Source organism: Podarcis muralis, chromosome 11 (genome assembly GCF_964188315.1).
Source record: "Podarcis muralis chromosome 11, rPodMur119.hap1.1, whole genome shotgun sequence".
In the NCBI taxonomy this organism is placed as follows: Eukaryota; Metazoa; Chordata; class Lepidosauria; order Squamata; family Lacertidae; genus Podarcis; species Podarcis muralis.
Genome location: NC_135665.1, coordinates 45715632 through 45740030, shown reverse-complemented (window position 1 = coordinate 45740030; position 24399 = coordinate 45715632). Strand labels below are relative to the sequence as shown.

The window sequence follows — 24399 nt, the reverse complement described above, 5'->3', positions numbered from 1 at the left end:
AAGGGGCGGAGTGTGGAACCGAAAATGCAAAGGGAGAGTTATGGGGGGGGGGGAGGAAATCAAATGAGGAGTGTAAAAGTTGCCTCTGATTCTCTCTCCAAGTCCAGCTTTTTTATATAAAAAATAAATAAATAATAAAAATTCTGGCTCTGCCCGGGTTTTCTCCAAGCACTCCCCTCCCTCTCCTCCCAGCAAAGGCTACAGCAGCCACTGAAATATGATAATCAGAACAGCTGCTTCTGTGTTCCCTGCGTCCAATCAGAGGCGAGCTGGTTTGACGTCCCCGAGGCCTACGTCGACCAATGGCGATGGAGCTGAGTTGGAGCAGAGAAGTTTGAGTAAGAGATAAGGAAGAGGCTGGCGGCCGCTGCGCGCTGAGTCCCGCACACTGCAGCGCCTCTGCCACTCGCTTCCCGATCCGGAGTTGGCCTGTGCGGGTGCGCGGAGCGTTTTCTGCTCTCTCGCTCTCTCTCTTTTCCCTTCTCTCTCTGTCTCTCGCTCCCCGACCCCGACTTTTTTTCTTTTAAAAGGCTCCTCATCAACATCACCCTAGTAATAAAGGAACCAATTTGATCCCAGCTCCTTGGACTGATCCTCAGAGCGACTGATCAAGCAGCCTCTCTCTTCCTTTCCATTTGACAGCATCTCCCGCTTTCCAAGAAGGCACAGCTTGTCTCCTTTTTGTTTTGTTTTTTTTCCTGTGTGTTTGTGTTTTGTTTTTTACCTCTGGGAAGCTCCATCGCAACCGTGCACCATTTCACTGTGGACATTATACCCTCTTACAGATATGGGAGATATGGGAGACCCACCGAAAAGTAAGGAAGACGTTATTCGTTATTCTTGAGCAGTGGTCATATGGCAAGCGGGAGGACGAGCTCTTTCTTCCCACGGTGGCAGGAGGGAGCGGTGAAGGACGCAGCCTCTAGCGGGCTGTCGCTTCCCCTGGTGGGGTGTCGGAGCCTCCGTAGCAATCTCGGTGGCTTGGGAGAAGAGCCTCTGGCTTAAAAGTCGTGAAGGAAGAGGCGAGAGTGTGGAAAAGGAGAATGGGGGGGGGGGGGTAGCTGCCATGGACGGGGGTTGGGCGTCAGAGGCAGCGGTAGAGGGCGACCGCTCCGGTGCTAAAATCCTGGAGACATTTGCTGGAAGTGGGTTTCCCTTAAAATAAAAAACAAACACCCAAACAATAGGATTGGATATCCTTTAAATGTATTGAGGAATCGCAGAGGGGGGGGTGCGGCGGCGGCGGGGCTGGGGGCCAGGAGTGCAACTGGATCCATTCATACTCCCGTAGCAGATGATTTAAAGCGTGGGAAGTGTGGGTTGCTACCCTTTAAATAAGCGCGCTGCTTGGGAAAGGAATGGGTTTCTTAGCTCGGCGGGGTTCCCTCCCAAGCAAATAATGCTTCCGATGGAGGTTAGCGTCCAGCGCTCCAGGTCGGCCTTTAGGACCCCCGCCCTACAGAAGTGAACCAACCTTTTAGCGAAAGAGGGGTTGAAATTGACAAAAGGAATGGAATTGACAAACCAAAGCCTGCCGGTTGCATCAAACTCCTAAGAGCAGAGAGAGAGAGAAAGCGTCACCGGCGTGTTCTGTTTCCCAGTCCACCAGCTTCCCTCTTTTTCTCCTATTCAGAATCTGGCGGTACAAAATTAATAACACCACACATATGCCTTCATTCCACCACCACCACCCTCCAAAAGAACAAATTGTCAAAAGGGGGTGTTTTGATTGCGTTGGACGGTGCGTAAAATGTGCGCGTTCTAGAATTCTGCCAGCCTTCATTTGAATGTGCGTTCCGCCTCCTCTCTAAATGAGGGAAGCCTTTGATGGCACACACTCCAATTACCATCCAAAAATGCTACACACTCTCTATCTTTCTCACACTCTCTGCGATCATTCTCTTCCTCCCCCCCCCCCCCCTCCATATAACGCCACAACAACAGCAGCAGCAACGCGCTCCCAAAGAGTAGCAGCCCTACGCGGGTGATCGACACTAATAAAGTGTGTTTATCGCCGTAGGAGAGCAAACGGTCAGTCAATCATGTCTTTTATTATTTGCCTTTCAGAAAAACGGCTGATTTCCCTATGCGTCGGTTGCGGCAATCAAATCCACGATCAGTATATTCTCCGAGTTTCCCCGGATTTGGAATGGCACGCGGCCTGCTTGAAGTGCGCAGAATGCAACCAATATTTGGACGAGACTTGTACGTGCTTTGTTAGGGATGGGAAAACCTACTGTAAGAGAGACTATATCAGGTACGGAGCTTGCCTTTTCCTCTCCTCCGCCCCTTCGGTCGCGTCGCAGTTAGAGACAGTTCCAGTTGAGCGTTGTTTATTTTCTATCTGTATAAGGTTTGGGAGAGTAAAAACAAAACAAAACCCCCAATTCTTTAAATTCCTCTTCCCCGTTTAAAAGAAATGAAACTGCGATCTCCTAAACACGCTTACCTGGAGGTAAGTGTGTGTTTTTTCCTATTGGTGCCAAGAAAATGCGTCCAGGGGTTAGATTATTTAGGCGTGTGTACAAGCGCCTAGTTCCGTTCCTATCGAGTGTCAAGCCCTACTGAGTTCAGTGGGAAATTAACTAGGATTGCAGTGCAAGCTCACTGGGGGGAAAAGAGAGAATTGCGTCTTATCACTGAGTACATACAGTTGAGAGGTAAATTCTTCTCCCCCTCCAGAAAAAAAAAATACAATTTCAACTCTCTCTTTTTTTCCTAAGTAAGTTTGGGCTGACACTTGTGAGCAAATGTGTAAAATAAATAGTCTGCGAGGGTGCAAATCTAAAGTAATTTGAAAAACGGGTTTCCTCATCAGATAGACTTGCTTTTAAGGAAAGGTATACAGGGTCGTGGGACTTTTCAGATCCATACTGGCGAATTACTTGCAAGATTTCTCAGTAATCCGCCGATCTGACCTCCAGGTAAAGATCTTAGAAGCTGGGTGCCCCTCGGCGGTAAGGGCTGTTGAAATTAGTGGTAGTTACTTCTGAGAAGATGCGTGTGAGATCTAGGTGCGAGTACCTTCTTGATTGTTGGAAATGTGGCAATGTGTGTAATTTTTTTATTTTATTTTTTGCGGGGGAAGGGAGCGGCAGCGACAATATGTTGCCATTTACGATGGCTCAAACTGCCTTTCTCTAAACTAAACGCCCCCAACGCTTCCTCCATTCAACTCTAACTAATATCAGTATAATTGAAATTAAGTGGTGGCGTTCAGGCCTGCTTGCTTCCCAGCTGCATGACTGCGTGTACGATTTACATATAGATTTAAATTTACAAATTTACAAATATATATATATATATATATATATATATATTAAAAAAAACTATGTTACAACAGGAAAATAGCAACACGGACTCAGGCCATTCCTCCTCCTCCTCTCACTCCAGCCCATGGCTCCTTAAAGCATGGTAAACAAATGTGATGATGATTATTAGTGGTAATAATAATTAATAGTCCCCTTCTGTTTCCTGAATGCAGGGCGGTTTCTTCGACTGGGGGGCTTTACAAAAACAAAAACAAACCCTAAACATGACATTTAATCTTTTAAAATATTAACCCTTTGGGCGCGCTCGGACTGACTCTCTTTCCTTATCTTATCTGCCTTGATGAATTGGACAGAGGAGATCAAATTGCCCCTCATCTGTGGGCGAACAATCGGTACATTTAGATAATGGAACGGCTTCTTACCTAGCATGAAAATCTGAGAGCTGATTACACAGAGACACACACACACACACACACACACACAGAGAGAGAGAGAGAGAGAGAGAGAGAGAGAGAGAGAGAGAGAGAGACGTGCGGGGGGGGGGGGCACAATTGGCCACTGCTGACATTATAAGGAAACCTTTATTTCTTTTTAAAGAGGGGGGAGCAAAGGGGAGGGGCTCCTTTCTTGAATAGCTTTTTTTTATTTTTTAGGGAGTCTGACTTAGACGGCGCTATGCTACTGTGTCCTTTTTGCTGCATTTGATCTTTGCAGAGGGGGCAAAGGTTGGGCAACCCTAAGCCCGGGTGAAGGGGTAAGGGGGGAGAGGATTCACCTGGAAATTCTCCTGCGTAAGGTCTCTTGGCAAGGAAATGGCAAGAGAAGTTTCCGCGCCGCTGTAGGCGAACGCAGCAGCAGCAGCAATTTCTTGGGCAGTCTTTTTTCACTCAGCCAGAAGGATCCTTGTGAAGCCCTCCGCGGTTCTCAAAGTGCGGCTTCCTAGTCGGAGGCCAGTCCTCCTGAAATCCGTAGGGCTTCCTTGCTGAGGAGACAGAGTTGCCCGGCTGCAATCCTGAGAGCCCTCCCCCGCCCCACTCCCGGGAAAGTCTGGCAACGAGGCGAGACCGAGTTTCTTGCTGCTTTGAGTTCGCCTTTGTCCAGCAGACCCGGCTGTTCAGCTGGCTTCGGTCTAGACGAGGGATCCCTTGGCAAACCTGATTCCCAGCTCCCTGAGAATCAGGTGCTCAGAAGTGAAAGCATGGTGAAAGATCCCTCTGATCCCATGCTCCCCCCCTCCTCTCTCAATATATATAGAAAACGCTAGGACCGCCATAATACTAATAATAAGAATTTATATTATATATTATTTGTTCACGCGGTGATCCCTGCACCCCGACTACAAACCACTGCGTTACTCAGAAGTAACCGCCATTGTCTTGACACCGGGGCTTTAGTTCCCCAGAACATGTGTTTAGGATGGCAACTTTAGATAGAGTGACTTGGAAAGCAAATCCCATTGATGGGCATCAGGGCTTCCTTTCATGCAAGCCCGTGTGCGAAGGGATCTCAGCCTTTTGCTGCTCGCCGTCTTTCAAACAGGATTTACTTGCCTTGGCTCAGAAGGAACGCTTTCCCGACTGGCGCCTGAGTTGGCCCTTGGTGTCCTTGTCTAGCTGGGGCAGAAGTGAGTTCCGGGGGGGGGGGGAGGCGGGGGCTTTGCTTCTTTAGCCTGAGATTGAGATACTAATAGAGAAGCGGGTAGAATTATGGAATCATAGACTCAGGGTAGAGTCGAGCTTTTAAAATTAAGCATTTTCCTCCTGCTATTTCCTCGCCACCACCTCTATAGTCTTCTTTTAAGAGGAGGGACTTACACATCAACAACATATGTAGATTATCTGTATGTGTACATATGGGTCCAATGTGAAGCCATATCAAAGCCTAGCCGAAGGCTCTGTCTTTATAAACTGAATTCTACAGAAAAGCGACCTCCTATTCGTGGTCTGCGGGAGCTTTTCAGCGCTACTGAGAGTTCTCTGTTGATTTGTTGTTGGTGATTCTGGAACAGAAGGCGGACGTCGCCCTTAGGCTGCAATCCTGCACACATTTCCCCGGAAGTAAGTCCCACTGAACTCGATTGGACTTGCTTCTGGGTAGACGTGCATAGATAGGCTCGCTCTGCCCCAGTCTTACTTTGGGAAACTTACTATTCTGAAGCAATTTCTCACTGATTTCAAGAGGGCTCTTTCAAAGACCACCAGGAGTTGCTGGCAGCTAAGATTTTTTGGGGGGGGGATAGAGAAGGGGCGGGTAAAACAGCTGCTCAAGCGGTCCAAATAAAACCGGGTTTATTCGCGGCCACGCGCCTGTTCCTTCCCGGGGAAATTTCGTCTCTGGGAAAAGCCTTTGCAGTGCCTAGTAGCGATCTGGGAGAGCGTCCCCTTGAACTTGACTTACACCCAAGTAAACAGGCAGAGCCGGGAGCGTAAAGGCGCGGAAGCAAAGGCAGGCCGAGGGTTTTGCCTCTGAGTATTGCCAGTGGGCTTAGGATATTGGTGGCCGCGATTCACTGACTCCAGATCCACTGTTTTACTCCTGAGTTTTGTATTTGATTGTTTATATTTTAAGAGTCGAGTTTAGCCTTTTCCTTCCTTTTTGATGAGCGGTTTTTGGAGGGCAGGGTTGGTTCCAGTATTGCATTTTAGCCCCCAATAAAATAGGACGCCCCCGGAATAAGTTTCCCCAAGCGTCACGATTCCTCCTCTTTTCATTGTACAGTATAAAAGGGTAAGCTGCCATTTTCTCTTTGGGAATATTTGGTTCTGTTTTTGGTGCGACGAGACACAGAAGCGGCTTTTTAAAAACTGCAATATTTTAAAGACTCTTTTAAAAGGAAGGGAGTCTCTGGACTCAGTGGGATTTTCTCCAAAGTCCAGGACCGGGATGGGTTGCATTATTATTTATCTCAGAAGTATATATAAAAAAGTGACTCCAATGCTGGAGGCGTTTACTCGGATGTAAGCACCGTTGCACTCCACGGGGCGAACTCGCGGGATTGCAGCCCCCGTTGCTCATTGACCCCCCACATCTTGCTGTTCTAATTAGACTTTCCCCTTTTCTAACCTGGTTTTTAAAGGTTGCTGTGAAGTTTCTGCCATCCTCGTTTCTTCCATTCTGTGCATAGGGCAGATTTTCTCCCCTCCCCCTCCAAGAGAGACCGCGAAAGAGAACAAACAGAAAAAGCCCCACCCTAATAATAATAATAATAATAATAATAATAATAATAATACCAATCAACACCCAATTGCATGTACGGTTATTTATTTTTTAAAACACTTCCCCTTCGCTGCTGCAAGGTCCGAGCGCCTACACGGTACAATTTCAGAAACCACTCGGATTGGGAAGTCGGTAGGAACCGAATTCGCTCCGATTTCTATTTTCGCGAGCTTCTGGTTTGCCAGAGGTAGACCAGAGGTAGCTGGGCTTGCTGTCTAACGTGGGAGGCTGGAACGTGAATGAAAGAATGACTGGCTTGATTCGACGGGGCGGCCGAAGTGAAATCTTTCTCTCTCTCTCTTTCTCTTTCTTCCCCACTCCACCTCCGTATTCTTTTATTTTATCCCCCCCCCTTTATCCCCAATCCCACCCCGCACCACCCATTTCCTCGACGGGGCCTGGGCTCAGGCTATACGGCATCAAGTGCGCCAAGTGCAACATCGGCTTCAGCAAGAACGACTTCGTGATGCGCGCCCGCTCCAAAGTGTACCACATCGAGTGCTTCCGCTGCGTGGCCTGCAGCCGGCAGCTCATCCCCGGGGACGAGTTCGCGCTGCGGGAGGACGGCCTCTTCTGCCGGGCGGACCACGACGTGGTGGAAAGGGCCAGCCTCGGAGCTGGGGACCCCCTCAGCCCCTTGCACCCCGCCAGGCCGCTGCAGATGGCAGGTACTTCCTGGTCCCCCCTTCCAGAGACTTCGGGGAGGGCAGGGGAGGGGGGAGGGCAAGGGAGGGAGGGTCCCTCCGGGCCTTTGTTCCATATATGTGTTTTCTCTCCCACTCCAAGCTCTTCTGCCGTTGCCTCCCCACCCGCGGTTCCCGGCCATCAGTGGCTAATAATACCTCCTAGATGTGCCCAGCCCCGTATTCATTTTGATACCAGCTTCGCAGAGGTTAGTTTTGTTTTTTTGCAGAGGTGAGAGAGTTTTGGAGAAAAGGCACACGAGATCCCCGTGCTTCCGATGGCAAAATGACACTAAGAAGCAGAACCACACACACACGCTCAAAATCTGCAGACCTCTGAACACTTTACTCCCGAGTAAACATATAAGAGGATACCGCTTGCGGGGCATCTTACACCCACTTACCTACGGGTAAGCCCCATTGAACTCGGGGGGGAGAACTTACTTCTGAGTAGACGTATAAAGGATTGCACTCTTCCTGACTATCTCCACCAAGTGCAGCTCACAACAGAAATGAGCCCTTCGTTGAAATAAAAGGAACGGAGTTTGCTTAACTTTGCTGGGAGGTGATGCCCAAACCGGTAGCGAGCTTGTCGGAAGTAAACTCCCCGTAACGCAATGAGACTTCCTGCCAGGATCCTAAGAATGTTTGCTCAGGGTTTGCTTACTTTTTTCTCTAGTAGGCACGCTTAGGATTGCAGCTTCCCACCTCTTTACCTTCCCCTTGATTGCAGCCATTAACTCGCATGGTCCAAAGGGTTTCAGTGAAACTCACTTGCTTAGAACCTCCGTTGAAATAACCCCAAAACTCTACTCTTGCAAACATCCACTGGTAAAACAACTTTGCACCCTGATCCCTAAATCTTGGCATGCAGCTCAGATTTATCCATTCAGATTTATCCACTCAGATATGTTCATTCAGAAGGGTTCCATAATTTTAATGGAACAGATTTCCAAGTAAATATGCATAGGAATGCAATCTTAGTAGGAACTTCCATTGATATCAATGGAGCTTGTGTATTTAGGTCCAAGACATGAGTGTTGTCAAGAGCAAAAGCAGATGAGTGAATCAGATCAAGGCTGTTGCCCTAAACGCCTTCCTTGAAATGCATAGAGCAATCCTCTGCATTTCTATCCTGAACTAAGTCCCACTGAATTCCATAGGACTGACTTATGAGCAGACATGTTTGGCACCATTAGGCTGCAATACTACACACTTGAAGTGTGCATAGGGTTGCATCTTTAGGGAACAATCCTATAATGGGACCCTCTGGGATGGGTGGGTTTAGGATCCAGGGTTCCCCAGCTGTGCCAGTATAAGGCCTGAAAAGGGGGCATTCCAGAAGGGGGTGGGACCAGAAGAAGGGGATTTAGAATGGATCCTATACCCATCAAGCTCAGTCACATGACCTGGCAGCCTGGTGTAAATTAAACCAGCAGAAAGGGTGGTTTAACCCATACTTTATTGTTTTCCCTCTGCCCGCTTTAGGCCATCTCAGCCAGCATTAGCCCCACTCCTGAATGAAGTTTGGATTTGGTGTATTTTATCATAGCTTAATTCACACTGGCTGGCTTTATGCCAGTTTCTTGTGCATAGGATTGCTCCTTTAGTACCATTAAACTGTGTGGGGTATTTGTTTGTTTTTTACGTCTAAGTAAACATGCTTGGGATTATATTGTTAGGCCGTCCTCCTATGCCCACTTATTGGAGAGCGAACTTTGTTATAATCTGTGGAAGTAAGCTGGTGTATGGGACCATGTTATTTTATGGGAGATAAATCCTCCTCTCCTTTGATCTGAAAAAGATATGAAGTCTGCCACAGTACAGAGGGCAAGCAGAGTCTACTATGCTCTACTATGACTGAATTGCCAAAGAAGTAATATACTTTCAGTCTCCTGGTGGCTTAATATAAATAAGAAATATTTATGTATATGTTGTGTACGTAGCTTTCGCTGTCAGGTATGTGCACTGGGTAATCACAGCAATCTATCTTTCCAAAGCAAGAGGAAGGAGCAGACAGAGAAGTACACAAAGATCACAACAGTAGAAATGGGGGGGGGGGCGGGGGGAGAGAGAAGATAACAGTGTACCTTGAATTGCAAGGAACTTTTACAGAGGGCACAATTGATTCAGATGTTGTGTCCTTTTGTTGCACTTAGGTCTTCATTCTAAGTTAAGATGCTTATGATCCTGCTGCCCCGTTAGAAATGTCCTGAGAAAATATGGAAAGCAAGGGGGGGGAGCAGGGTAATTAATGTGGGAAACAGGAAATTAAAAAAAAAAAAAATAGGGCAGGGGAGAGCCGAGAGGCAGCAATGGGTCCCCATATCCAGATGAGGCAATGCTATTCAATGAGTTTAGGCTCTTCCCAGCAAGGCGTATTCTGAATGAAACATGGGGTGGTGGTGGTGGTTGTGCAGTGTGCAGGGGGAGCCAGCTTCCAAAAAGAGAGACTAATAACTACAGGCACCACTTCAAGCTGTAATTTAAAACTGTCAACAAGCTAATCTTCAGTAATTGGCCTTCTAAGGGATTTGGCCTTCTCCTCCTGAAGCTTTCTGTGGTTTGGGTGAGAATTTCAAGCCGAAAACTTTAGTGTCGACCCATGAGCTGGCCTTACTTTTTCACTAGGATTACTTTTGACTTGAAACATTGCAGGACCACTTCCTTGCTGCCTGCTCTGTCTATGCTTCTGGGAATGGGCCTTATTTGTTTTTCTACCCTATCAGGGCAAACAAAACAAGACAGGCTTGGAGAATTCCCAGTCAAGAGCTTGTAAGTTTTAAGTCTTTCTGCTGTTCTCTCCCACCCTTCTGCCCTACCATGGGAGTGGGGACAGCAAGAACACTATTTACAGTGCCAATCTTTAGCAACTTAATCCAGGGTAGTCTTTCCTTGGTTTTTAATAAGAGGTTTAAGCATCACTGTTGGACTCCTAATTCAGAGTCCATTGTTGCACTTGACTTGGAAGCAAGTCCCATAGTCTTAACTAGATTTCAAAAACATTTCCTTCCAAGTAATAGATGAGAATGAGCAGTAAGGTTTTTAACAAGTTGATGTCTTGTGTGCCTCCAAATCTGAAATTGCACTTCTTGTAGAGTCTTCCTTGCTATACCAAATACAAAACAGTGTCTATTTTGAAAGGGGAGGGAGTATTATGAAAAAAGCAAGTGAAAAATGTGGAGCACAATGAAACCATCAGATTATCTCTGCCCTCCCCAGTAACTCTGCATTTCTAGATACAAACCCATAGAATTCATTCTAAAAATATTAGCTCAAGTATTTTGTTTGATACATGCTTGCCTTTTTGTATTTTGAATTGTGTCTTTTTATATCTGTTGTCTGATATTGAGGCAAAAAAGAAAGAAAGAGATGGGGTGTAGAAATTATTTCAACATATAAATGTTCAGAAGGAAGTTCTACTGATTTCAGTGGCACTTGCTTCCAAGAAAGCAAACTTCAGAATGCTGCATTAGAGCACATTTTTTCTCAACACATTTACTTGGACTTTTCTGCAAAGGAAGTAGCTCAGGTTGCAATCTACTGTGTACTTACCTGAGAGTAAGCTCCATTCACCAATGGAGGACTTTGTCACTGCAACCTTCCTTCCAATGAGAGAGTGTTTTATAGAGCACTCTCTTTGGCTGTTTACTTGGAAGCAAGTTTGACTGTCTTCAGTGATGTTCAATCTCTGTTCATAGCACGGCAGCCTTAAGAGTGTCAGTTGCACTTTTTTAAAGGAGAAACTGTTGGAACATTTATTTTATTCTGGATTTTCTAGCAGTGTGTTCTTTTGACAGCGTTTACAGATTCACCCACTTTAAAACTATATAATTTAAGAAACTCACTTTTCCCGTCACTGCTTCCTATACACAAGTTTATTAGTTCTCATTTTTAAATTCGATATAAAACCCCACCGTTTCACATTTTAGGCTGCAGTTTTGTGTTCATTTAGATATGGATAAGCAAGTCCCATTGGCTATAGTGAGGTTTCCTTCCTTCCTTCTACCTAAACATGCCTAGAATCGGGCTATTAAAAGCAGGCTTTTATGCAGCTAAAGTGGGGGGGGGGCGTTGAAAGTCCGGAGCTGCAGAAAGAAAGCCTGTGTAATGGTGCATGGGACAGGAGGAGAATCCAGGAGGTGCTAATAGCAATAGATAAACAGGACCTGGGGGAGAGTTTTCGACGGAGGCAATTGGGTTGTTTGCTGTGGCTTGCATTGTTGTATCCATTAACCCGGAAGTGGCAGATGGTTCAGGGTAGGTGAGGGACTAGGTGGCCAATTGATCCGTTTGAGCTTTAAGATTCTAGTGAGTGGCGCCAGGGAGGGAGGGAGGTCTTGGTGGTAGCCGTCTCCGCGCTCCTTCCAAAGCCCTGGTGATTCTTCCTCGAGAATTGTGAAATGGCGCCCGCAGATAATATGACTATCTGCTTCCTTCCACAATCCAAAAATATATTGAAGTGGAAAAATCGACGCCACTGCTTTTTTTCCCCCAGCTGATTTTCCTTCCCCCGTGCACGTTTGAGAGCTCAGCCATCCTTTGCGTGCTGAGGAAAGACCCTTGGAAGCAGTATGGGGAACGCGGGGTGGACGGGGGGAAGAAATTACCGGGTTGCGCAGGTGTTCCCGGTGAGGTGGGGCGGCAAGACGTCCCACCGAAACTGGACGACTGGCGATTTCCTCCAGTCAGCAAAATAAAATAAGTATAGCTCCCCCACCTCCGAGATCCGAAGGCTTGAGGGTCCCAGTCGTCGCCGCTCATTAAAGAGCGCCATATAGGGTACCTTGGACAGCAGCTCCTCCGCTGACATCCCCCGTCCGCGAGGAGCTTCCAATCGAGACAATGGGGGAAACAAGAGAGGCGCTTGTGAGAATTTGGAGGATTAAGGGCATCCACAAAAAGTGGAGGGGCTTGACAGAGAGGAGTCCTCGATTCCCATTGTTTGCAATAGCGTTGGTTCCTGAAGAAAGGTGGATGGATGGTAGTCCAGGTAGAGATGATTCCTGCGGGGTTGGCCCCCCAGGAGGTTGCGTGTCAGCATCTTCTCGCCCTCCCCCGCCACTTACGGGATTCCTGTTCCTTCCTCATTTTCCTCCCCCCACCCACCCCCCACAGCAGAACCTATCTCTGCCAGGCAACCGGCTCTGAGGCCACACGTCCATAAGCAGCCGGAGAAGACCACCCGCGTCCGGACCGTCCTCAACGAGAAGCAGCTCCACACCTTGCGGACCTGCTACGCCGCCAACCCCAGGCCCGACGCCCTCATGAAGGAGCAGCTGGTGGAAATGACGGGCCTCAGCCCCAGGGTCATCCGGGTCTGGTTTCAAAACAAGCGCTGCAAGGACAAAAAGAGGAGCATTATGATGAAGCAGCTCCAGCAGCAGCAGCCCAACGACAAGACGGTGAGTGGCTGCCGCGGTCTTTCTTCCTGGCCTCTAGGGGGCGCCAGTTCCCGAAGGAAAAACTTTCTTGGTTAGTGGGCGTGGCTTGGCTGTCCTCTTGCCTTGGTGCTTTTGATTTGCTGGGGGGGGGGCGATAGGTTCGTGCGCATGTGTGTATTACTGTCCAATGAGTGTGTCTGTCAAGAACGCCAATTAGCGGGGCTCCCTGTAGCCTGCAGAAAAAGAGAAGGTCCCCATCCTTCTGTGCCTTTCACAGCAATCGAACAGAGAGATAAGGGGACGCTTCACCTGTTGAATGCTGGCCTGTGGAAGTAGCACGCTTCTAGAATGGGGTCTGGGTTTTATTGGGGCGGGGCTTCAATAGCTTGCTGGGTTTAGGGAACTGGTCCGTGAACTCTTGATTGTGCGCATTTATTTACTTTTTGTTGCCAAATAAATGGTCCAATTGTAGGGGGAAACCCCACAACATCCCGATATTCCACAGCACCCCCGGTTTTAATTTTTTTATGTACATGTTACAGTGACTTTACAAACTGCCTTACTCTAGAGTAGTTCTACTGAAGATGCTGGGACTGTTCCAGAGACAGATATCAGTCTGTGGGTAATTCCTACATTCTTGTGGTCTAAGATGCATAACAGCAACGTGGGGGTGGTGGGTAAAGGTCGCAGGAGATACATAACAGCAACTTGGGGGTGGTGGGTAAAGGTCGCAGGAGGGACTGGATTTTTTAAAAGGCTCTCAACTGACTTGCCGGTTGTAAGATGATTCGAATAGATGTACTGAAATCAATAGAGTGGGCTTCTATAGATGAACCGATGCCAGTCCTACCTAGTTATTGTCGAGTTCTGGCAAGCAGATTTCAAAGAGAAATGCGATGAAGCCCTATTGAATTCAATAGAACTTCGCAGTGGACTCCTACGGATATTTACTCGAAAGTAAATCCCTCCTACGTTCAGTTATTACCTAGTAAGTGTGTGCATGTCAAAACGCCATAGTGGTGCACTCGATGGAATTAAAGCTTGCTCGGGAGTAGGTCCAACTGGAACCCCGAGGCTTAGTAATCCTAACTATAACTGCTTAGAAGGAACCCCTGTTGAATTCAGTGTGGCTTACTCTTAATATTAATATTAAGGTTAATATTACAGCCATACTCCGGGTAACTGTGTGTAGGATTGACCTATTCTGTTGCCACACTTTTTGGTTCTAGACCTGAAAGTCGGGCAGACCAATCCTATACATGGTTTACTCGTAAGAAAGAAAGAAAACTCTGGTGCTACTTGCCTAGGCAGTTATGTGTCCTTCCCAACTACCGGATTTCAGCCAGATACTCACCTAAGGCCCCAATCCTATGCATGCTCACAACACTGCCCAATACATGTCTACTCAGAAGCAAGTCTTACGGCATTCAGTAGGGCTTACTCCTAGGTAAGTGGATCTAGGATGAAGTCTAGCTGGGCGGAACGAGAATTACTTGCGAGTAAACAGACTTAAAGTCTGGTTTTTAAAATCCAATGAGATCGGACTTTAGATCGACACAACAGAGTTTCGGCAGATGAGAATGACGAGGGAGCAAATATTCCAAAACAACCGCTCTCGCCCCATCCATTGCCTTTTAGGCCTTGATGATGCCGAGGCCATTGTTGTGTTGCTTAAAGGAACAGCTATTAATGTTTGTTAAGACTGCTTATCTGGTTAAGTGGAAGTTTAAAGCGTTGCGTATTACCGCGGTGGAATGTAATAAACCCCAGTTTGAAGTGTTTTAAGTTGCTCCGACTTAGGAAGTTATTTTGGACACAAAGCCTTTAAAATACCTGCAGAGTTTATTTCTCCCCACCCGATTCGTTGCCACAAAGTATAGTGGTGGTTAGCCAAGAAAGGGTGAGCTCAGTCAAACCTAAATAAGCAGGGATCCTTGGAAATGGTCCTTGTTCCGGATCACGTTTTCCTGGAAAGTTCAATCTCACTGGAAGACCATTTCAATGTCTTGTCGATGCCGGGGCGAAAAGTGAGGCGAATCTCCCGAACTTTCTCTAGAGGCTACAGTTCTGTGAAATGGCTGGACTGGGACCTAAACCGGTTGAGTCTTTAGGAAGGGAGTGGAACGGAACCGGCTTCAGTCCCAATTCTTCTCCTCAACTGGCCTAGACATCCCGGTGTACGATTGCAGTCGCACCTAAACATAGAGGATCAATGGTGCCTAGGCATGATGTTTACTTGAAAGAAAATGCCAACTCCGGATCATGGGGCTTACTCCGAAATGAGGTCCGGTTGAAATCTGCGACGTTGTAGAGCAACTCGGCTTGACTTTTGTCCACCTCCAGGAGTTACTTCCCTTAACCACGAGGAAAATACCACTACTAACTATTCACAGAAAAGGGTTCAGTCCTAACCCCACTTACCTGGGAGTAAGCTCCATGGCGCTCAAAGGTACCTGAGTAACCCTCCGTGGGATTTTCTCACGCGTTAAGGCAGGCTTCGACGCAGGCGTGTGTATAAGTAACTCCCCTTTCAGTCAGCGAGACTTACCCCTAGGTAAATATGAGTGGTGTGTATGTATTCCCACCCACACTGTGATCCTGAAGACCATCAAGCTGCTGGCTCTAGAGTTGTCCCATGCTCTAGTCTAGGGCTCCTATCTCGTGCTCGGATCTCCAGCTTTTGCGCTCTGGACGTGAATTCCAACGCTTAAGCAATCGGGGGAAGAAGTGTGTTATTGAGTGTGGCGGCATTAGGAGGGATCAATAAATAGACGTGGAGTAAGTCGTTGGAGGTGGGGTACCAGTAATGTAATTAGCAGTTGGGGGAGCGTCCTATTTGTCCGGGGTTGTTCGGCTCCTGTCCTCCTCTGTGGCGTTCCCATGGAGCTACCCGCCTCTTCCTCATTGGAAACCTTCAAGATAACCAGGACAATCCAAAACGTCTTGACTCAAATATAAACCCCACTAAGATCACTGGGCTTTACTGCCTGAGAGAGAAGCAACCTAACATGGAGTCCTAGTATGCACCTTTCCTACTTGGAAATAGACATGTTTCCACTGCGTGCGGGAGGTACATATTTATATATATGTATTAAAAAGAAAACCTTGATCAGGACTGGAAACGGATCCTAATCTACTTTGCCTAATCGACTCGGCAAAGAGAGGTGTGGGTGGTGTGTTTTTTTGTTTTGTCTTTAAGAATAATAACACACGAAATTCCGCGAAGGGCAGATTAACAAAGTCAATAGAGTCGAGCGTTTGATAAGCCCGAGAAGGAGTTTATTGACTCTCTGCGCCGCGAGACAATCGCGGTTTGTGCGGCGCGGCCCCTCACCGCCTCTGCCTGCCTTGTTTACAGAACATCCAAGGGATGACGGGCACTCCCATGGTGGCGGCCAGCCCGGAGAGACACGACGGGGGCTTGCAGGCGAACCCGGTGGAGGTGCAGAGTTACCAGCCGCCCTGGAAAGTCCTCAGCGACTTCGCCTTGCAGAGTGACATAGATCAACCGGCTTTTCAGCAACTCGTAAGTGTCAGTTCCCGGCTGCGATGAATGGGCCACTGTGCGCGCAAAGGCAAGCGCGACGCTCCTCTAGATTATTCCTGCAAAGTTTTTTTAACCCCCGCGCCCCCCCTTTCCCTCCCAGCCCCAGAGTTGAAAACACTTGGAGGTCAACTCACGTCCCCACCAGAGATCCTTCCACTTCGATGCAAACCCTAAAACCACGTCTACTCGGGAGTTAAATCCTGCTGGATTCAGTCGGGGTTTACTCCCGGGTAAGTGGGGTTCGGGTTGCTGCTTGAGGGTTTGTATGAGATAGCAGTGCCCGTAGATTACCCCTATCTGAAGCCCCTAGAAGTGTGTCCATGTTCTGGAAGGAGTCAGGAGGGAGTCACACATGGCGATTGCGTAGGGTTACCTCAGCTGCCCATTTGCGTGCTAGCCTCACAGTTATCTTTAAGCGCAGAGCTGCTTGCTCTGTGGACATTTGCTAAGAAGCATACATATTGATGATCTGGCTGGCTATTATCAGTAGCAGTGGTATTAGCAGCAGTAGCTATATTGGACAATAAAAAAAATCAAGGTAAAAGCAGTTTTTGATACTGCAAGTGAGGTATACCCAATTATTTGGGAGGGAAATTGTCCCCTTAGCATTAACTCATTTCAAAGCAGGTTGCAGGCATCCCTGCAAAGAGGCTTCCTCCCTTCTGTCACGCATGAACAATGGACGAGATGCCTATTTTAAGATGGCCTATCCTGTGACAGAAGCACACATTATCTAAAAAAATAAAAATGGAGAAGTATGCTTTCCGCCCCTTCAGAAAAGCAGTACTTTATTCACAGCCATATTTGCAGGATTTATGTTGTTGTTTAGTAAGAAATCATAGGATGAATTTGTCCTAAAGGCTCCTAGTAATTTTAATTACTAGGGCTTTATAAACCTTAGCTGCCATCCTACTCACAGCTAGGAGACTTGTATTCCACTGATGCCAGTGGCATTTAAGCAGTCTAGCTGTGTGGTGGTTGGCAACCTCTTTTCCACAATACACAAAGTGCTTTCCAATATTCATCTAATTTTTAGTCTGTGTTAGAGTGAGAAGGCACAGGGAAGCCTCCCTCTCTCCCGCTTTTGACCTTTATGGCCTAGGTTTCCCATAACCAAATTCAGCCATTTAACCACAATGTCAAATGCCAAGCTCATGCCTAAGATCCTTAAAATGCTTAAGTTTATTGGCATTTAAACCAGCACCTGCAAGTTGTCACCAAATTATTATTATTATTATTATTATTATTATTATTATTATTATTATTATTATTATTATCATCCTAACAATTAGACTAAACTGAGTGAATAGGATCCTGGTAGTGGGTGTGTTGCTTCTACTGGGTTGTACAGTGGGGCTGAAATATGGTGGTGAGAGTCTAATAAATCTAAAAAGTTATTTGAAGTATTGTCTGGAGGGTAGCAGTGTTTAAAATGAACACGCCTTTCTAAATATGTACCCTTCTATAAAATATTACAAAGGTTAGACCCCTGTTTTTTCCTGTGAAATGCACATTTCCTATTTACATAAATTACTTTTGCATATTGTAATATTAGCCTTTAGCACAGTTTGTGCAAATGTATATTTTTAGCCCGATTGTCTGCATTTTCTTTTTCTTTTTACATGCCATGGCTAGCATATATTTCTGAACTTCCATGGATCGATAGATGCTTTTGTCTTGTTTTCATGATTTAAAAAAATGTGGTTATATAATAACGTGCAACAGTTGCATAGTATTAATGGGCTGGCTTTCACCAAAAAGCCAACAGGAATTTACCAATCAATTCTGTTCTTAACTCACTTCCTTATGCCTACATCATTTGGCAGCTCATATGGGACCATATCATCTGCAATACTTAAGCCCAACCAGGTGATTTAAGGACAGAAGTTCAACCTTAACTCAATTTCCTGGCCTAAGTGTGTTAAAACCAGATCTTAAAAATAATAAGGTATGTTATGAATGGTTTTTCAGTGATTAAACTTCGTAGTACCGATGATAGAACATCTAATGATTGGGTGCACAAAGTGTCTCCCCAAAATATAACAGTTTAAATATTTGTTTTGGAAAATATATGTTGCAAAGTCCTTCTTCTTTTTTTTTAAAAAACGACAGCTTTAACTCTTCTAGAACAATGCCCAAAACAATTCCACTAAGAATCCTTGTGTCACAATTTATGCCATAACTCATTTGGTAAGATTGCAGCCTAAGTATCACTGAAATTGGGAAAGTTTACTTCTGAGTAAATGCCTTTAGAGATCTCCAGACTTTCTTGTTCTTGAAAGAGAAAATACAAATGGTGGTAAAAATAGATTAAATCCAATAGTGATCAGTGTGCTGTGACCATGCCACCTTGGATGGGCTACTTAATTCTGATTTAGGGGCTGTTTTCTTTTCCTGCTTTGTTCTGGGTGTTGCCTGGTACTCAGGCAGAATTATCCTGCTTTAAACCATTCAGTGCAGCTTTTAACAATAGAGGAGATGGGTAGACTTTGTGGGAGGAAATGAGTCTAGGGAGATACAATGGAAGATTCTAGGACATGATACGGTGTGAAAAAAAAATTACGTCAGTATGACAAAGATGGGTAAAAGCGTAGGGTGGAGAGAAAATTGCATTTGGAATGATTTTTATCAGGCATCTGCTAAAGGAACTGAAATGAAGTCTGGAGGCATTTTATGTCCCCATGCAGGGCCTCAATACAGAGTCTAAAATCTTATTATTACCAATATTGAGCTTTACAGACAGACACACCTAACTGGGCTACACAAGCAATTGCTTGGAGTAGCAACATTATTAGGGGTGCTAAGCCAGCGGTCTGTGATCAGAGAGGTGACCCCCCCACACACACACCCAGAATCCCTTACAGTGCTGCAGAGGATTCTGGGACATGACTCTCAGAATGTGAGCAGCTGCGGTGTTGCAAGGGATTGTGGGACATTCCTTTTGGATTGCATAGTGCAGCTGCTTGGAAGATGAAAATGTATTAGGCTGGCCCTGATCCTCACACCCGATAGAAACCATCAATTCTTCTTAATTCCCACTGCGGGGTGTTGGCTTGCTGAAGTTTGATAGGAGGTAGATTGCAGTCTGTTTTTAAGAGAATAGAAAGCAATTTGAAACTGTAATTCTCATAAGCAGGCTTTTGTAGTGTTTAAACCAGAGGTGAATATGGGAGAAAAGAAATACTTGTACATAGTACCCCATTGAAAGCCATGCTTCTTGTTCATTCTTTTTCTCAGATTCAGTGATTACTCACAGGCAAAGGATTAGTTCCATCCATAATAATATTCCAGTTTCACTGAGCAGAGAGGACGTCTATCCATGTGCAAAGAGCCTCCTCATTCACTTCAGTGTATAGGGAAGCCCATTCTCACAGGAGCTCTGTGTGATTAGTGGAGCACACACAAACAGAGGACTCTTGAGTCTGAACACTGTACAGAAATAAATTCCGTTGAGTTCAATAGGATTTACTTCTAAACCATGTGTTTACCACTGGGGTGCAAAGTAGAAATCCACTGCAACACACCTTAAATAATCCGTAACACACTGGGAAGAATTAGCCAGCATCTAGGATGAAAATCTGTGGAAGAACTCATATTGAATTTAATGGGTTTGGACTCCAGCCAATGTGGAAAATGTTAACCAAAAGAAGATAGCAGTTTTATCATTAGGAACCTAACTGGGACCCAATCCACAGATGAGGGTTACTTATATTTAAACTAGTATGCACATTTTCTTGGAAGTTAGCCCTATAGAATCTAATGGGGCTTATTCCTTGGAAAATAGGGATTGCAATCCCTACAATTATCTGTAGTGCTCAAGCATTTAGGGCCGTAGTTCAGTGGTGGAACATCTGCTTTGCAGAAGGTTCCTGGCACCTCCAGATAGGGCTAGGAATGTCCTATGTCTGATTGACAGCGGTTCTTCAGAGGTTCAATGTGGACAGCACTGAACTTGATGGACCAATGGTTTGACTAATTATAAGGCACTTTCCTTTTGTTCCTGTATTACTTAGCACTAAATTCTGCAGGCATCAAGGAGATTCAATTTCAGTTTGGATCAGGGCATTGAACTGGAAGAATTTACATTGACTGGGATCCTTACTTTTTGCTTTATGAAGGGAAGGGGCTTCTTCTTCATGGAAAGACAGTTCTGGGCATGGAAGACCATGGGGCAAAAAGTGAGGCTCCAGTCCATTGATTTTAATGGCATTTCCAATATGCATGCCTCTTTAAAATCATAGAACAAAGTGTCCAGACTTTTCCTAGTTGTATCTGAGGATTTTTACTATTTTGTTTGGCTGCGGCAACCCAGTCAGATGGGTGGGATATTATTTATTTATTTGTTTATTTATTTATTTATTTATTTAGTTCAAATCTGAGTCCTTCAGAAGTGGTGTTTTGCAGCTGGGAACTTGTACCCAACTGCAGAACATTTCATCACTGGCTGTTTGGAGGGTGGCTTCATGTGCTACAATTTTCATTCACAAAGTAACTTTTCTTGGGTGGGGGGAAATCATGTGATGCAAAACCTTTATCTGAAATCCTTATAACAACTCTCTGAGGTAGATCAGTATGTCACCATATTATTTTTGAGGGACTCAGGCAGAGAAATATTGGCTTATCCCCCCCCCCCCACTGCCCTTAAGAGAATTTTGTGACCAAGGCCTTATTTGAATTGGGATTTTCTTGTTTACAACTCAAGCCTCTTACACCACAATGTTAGGTATGTTTACTCAGAAGTAAATTCTGCTATGTCCAGTGATGCTTACCAGCAGGTAGGATTGCAGCCTTATCCATTACTTGACACTAACTCTCCTTTGTGTAATTATTAATATTGTTTGCTTTGCATTTATTTGCTGCAGCTTCCCTTCGCAAAGGTTGTATACTGGGTGTACATAGGAAAACACACACACTACACTTATATATGTAGGTCCACAATTGCTTTATGTATATGTTATGTTTCTATTCTGCCTCTGCTTCACTGGGCTCAGGAAAAGCTACCGTATTTAGAAAAGGTACACATGGATTTCACTAGAATTGTTTAAAGCTGCCTTCTAGTTTACCATATTTTCTTGTGAAAATACCCAAGCAGTGCTAACCTAGTTGTGTTTAATCAGCCCTATTCATGTCAAAAGGGACTTACTCATAGGTAAGTATGTATAGGATTGCAGCCTTAGAATAGTCTTCATTGACCCTGATCCAGAGAACTGTGAATTGCAGAAGACCTGTTGCTTAATGGTTCCAAGATCTAATCAGCACTAGAGAGTAAAAACCTCCCAGAGCTCTGATCAGCTCTTACCTAGAGAAAGAGCAGATAAGAACATGAATATGGGCCTAATGTGTGGGCTCCCTTCTGAGCTGAGCCATCATAATACTCACCTGTTGGCTCATTGTTAAGGGATGACTGAGGTGACCTAAGTCGACAGGTCTTCTGCACCAGGAACTGTTGACGCTTTCTCCATTCTGAACAGAAATATAATATTTTAGATACGACTTTGCTTAGCAGCTTTCACTCTAAAATTTAGTCTCAATTTGCACTTATCCGTATATACTAGCATATGGAAATTTTATTCAGAATTGTTTCTTGGGTTTGTGCCCCAGAAAACATCTATTTAAGTTGAGCATCAAACATTTCAGACAGAACTGATACAACTGTACACTGCAAATTCTTGGGGAGGGGGAAAACAGAGGCCCTCCATTTAAGTATCCACATACCAAAATACAAATTTTGCCACTGCAAACAATGATGATAATTCTGTGATCTTTTCACCCCAAATCGGATTGCTTGCTCAGTGCTCCAAACATATGAATATTATGAGCTCTAATATAATGTAAAATAGTTTTCTGTAGTATAGTGATAAAAAGTGGTAGCTAGAATCAAAAAGATAAATAAGTAAACCCGACTTCCAATTCAACCTCAGATCTGAACTCTGCTAGGGCTGTGACCATTAAGTATACATTTAGTTGGGAGAAAATGTGAGTGAAGTCAATGGGGTTTCTTCTCGGTAAGCATGTATAGGATTGTGCTGCATGCGTCCTAACCTGGTACTCTGCAGCTGTTGTTGGGCATCACCTCTGACTGTTCACTTTGCTGTCTGGGGCTGATGGGAGTTGGAGTCCAACAACGCCTGGAAGGCACCAGAAGGTTGGTGAAGACTCTTCTATTCAGTTCTTTGTTCTTCCTCAGACTCTGTTGGAGGGTGAGCTTAATACTGACCTTACATGATTGCTGTAGGCAAAGTACACTGAACACTAAAACTCTCTCTCTCTCTCGCCGATATAAAATGCTGGTGTTTATTATAAATAGCTCCAGTAGCCCAACATTTTACAAAACCCAAAGCTGTTCCAAGATTTCACTGGTAAATTCTTTGCTTTTCATTCATGTGGGATTTGTTCAACTTTAAATTTTCCATCCATTTTTTAATTTCAGAACTAATTGTCTAAGTGTCCCAAATGATAAATATTCAATTTTTAATGTTTGCAAATCTACTCCGAGGCAATGATGAACTATCAGGGTGATACCAGAGTCGATCCTGACGTGAATTCTTGCAAATATGTCTTATTTCACTGTTCCCGCACTGTGGTTGCAAAAAGTAGAAATGGCAGGCTGCTATAAAAATCGGTAGAACATAAAATAATGTTACTATTTGAGTTACTGTTGTTAGTGACAGTATTTATGTATATAATGCTGTCACAATGTACACCATAAGGTCTCTGCCCTGAGCAGTTTACAAGAAATGCAATGATATTTTGAAAGCCAGAGAAATGGGCATTTTCTTTTCTTTTTTGTAAACCGTTTATTCTCTCTCTTAAAAAAATGTTTTGCAGGTTAATTTTTCAGAAGGAGGCCCAGGTTCCAATTCCACCGGAAGTGAGGTAGCATCCATGTCCTCTCAACTCCCGGATACACCTAACAGCATGGTAGCCAGTCCAATTGAGGCATGAGGAACATTCCTTGCGGTGCTGAGGTCCTCAAATGTTTTCGCCCCCTGCTGGAGAGAGTGGGAAAGCTATCACGTTTGGGGACTTGGAGAGAAGGAGAAAGAGAAATTAGAAAATTAAAAGAAGAAGAAAAGTATTTAAACACAACCGTGTTCATGAACCTAAAGAAAAGAAAAAACTCCACGAACTGTCTGGGGAGTCTTTGTTCGTTCGTTTTTGTTTCGTTTTGCAATGATAAGGTAGCAACACTGTGAAGACAATCATTGGGATCTTACTAGAATAATACTCTTACAAAGCAAATGAAAATGCTTTCGTTCTTTTTTTAAAATAATAATGATAATAACAGTCCACCCCCACAGAAGGATCATAGGGAGATCAAGAAGGATTTTGGGTTTTTTTGTTTTAAAGACGTTTGTGAAACGCAAGAGGATACGGACCCAGGACCGCCAACTTTTCCCAAATGGCATCGTTGAGTGACTGCACACAAACATCGCCCAGAAAAAGCCTCGGGTGACCGTCCAAACTCGAATGGTGTTCTTCCTAGACCTGCCTCGCCCCTTGCCAAAAAAACAAACAAAACCAACATTTAAAATTATATATATATATACATACACATATATATCTTTGAAAGGAGCTCTGATAGATTGCTTATCGCAAGATCAAGGAAGGACACCCTCCCAACCATCCCACGACAGAACGAGCTATTCAGATGGTTGGAGCTGCGAGCGGTTTGGAATTTCTCTGTTTCCTTTTCCCCCAAGAAAGGTCTTGGAGCGCCTGGGTCGTCCCTCCAATAGCATGTACTGTAGCTTTGGCCTCCTCCTCCTCCCCTTTCTTTTTCCCTTTTCCCGGGTGGGTCGGTGGGTTTCTTGTCGAGATCCATCCTTTTTCTCCTGAAGTCTCCACTCTCCAGTGACTCTTTTTGTTTCGTTTTCGTTTTTGTTTTTAATTTAAAGGAGGGAGTCGGTTTTTAAAAATATATAAATATAAATATAAATATATATCTATCTATCCCAATTTAAACCTTCATTCGCAACAAGGTATACCTCTTTTTGGCCACACATGAAAAATGAAAAGGAAAAAAACAGAATCGTCTTTCGGGGTTCTGTTTTTGACTGGCGTCCGTTCAGTAACATTCCCCTTTCCCCAAAGATGTGTATAGTTCTTGGGTTTTTTATGTTTTTTTTAAAAAAATGTGTGCTTTTTTTTTAATGGACTGGGGTTTTTTGCCCCCACCCCTTTCTCTCTCACTCTTTCTCTTTCTCTGGAAATAAAGAGGGGGGAGGAGGAAATACTTTTGTTTGTTTGTTTGCTCTCGCATTGCAAAAATTATAAAAGTAATTTATTATTTATTA

The 24399-nt window shown here is 44.9% G+C and overlaps 1 protein-coding gene across 3 annotated transcripts; it reads left to right on the top strand.

Annotated features, from left to right (window-relative positions):
- Window positions 1–71: 71 nt before the first annotated feature.
- ISL1 (ISL LIM homeobox 1) lies at window positions 72–24399 on the top strand. Of its 3 annotated transcripts, XR_003708862.2 has the most exons (7): window positions 72–815; window positions 2068–2257; window positions 6897–7156; window positions 12290–12576; window positions 15914–16081; window positions 17929–18050; window positions 22931–23034. XR_003708862.2 is itself a non-coding variant. In XM_028748640.2 (6 exons), exons 1-6 carry the CDS (start codon window positions 788–790, stop codon window positions 23045–23047), a joined length of 1047 nt encoding a protein of 348 aa, XP_028604473.1. In that variant the 5' UTR covers window positions 168–787; the 3' UTR covers window positions 23048–24399. The 3 variants fall into 3 exon arrangements, 2 of the variants coding, with proteins under 2 accessions (XP_028604473.1, XP_028604472.1); XM_028748640.2 differs by lacking the exon at window positions 17929–18050 and having other exon boundaries at window positions 168–815; window positions 12293–12576; window positions 22931–24399; XM_028748639.2 differs by lacking the exon at window positions 17929–18050 and having other exon boundaries at window positions 178–815; window positions 22931–24399.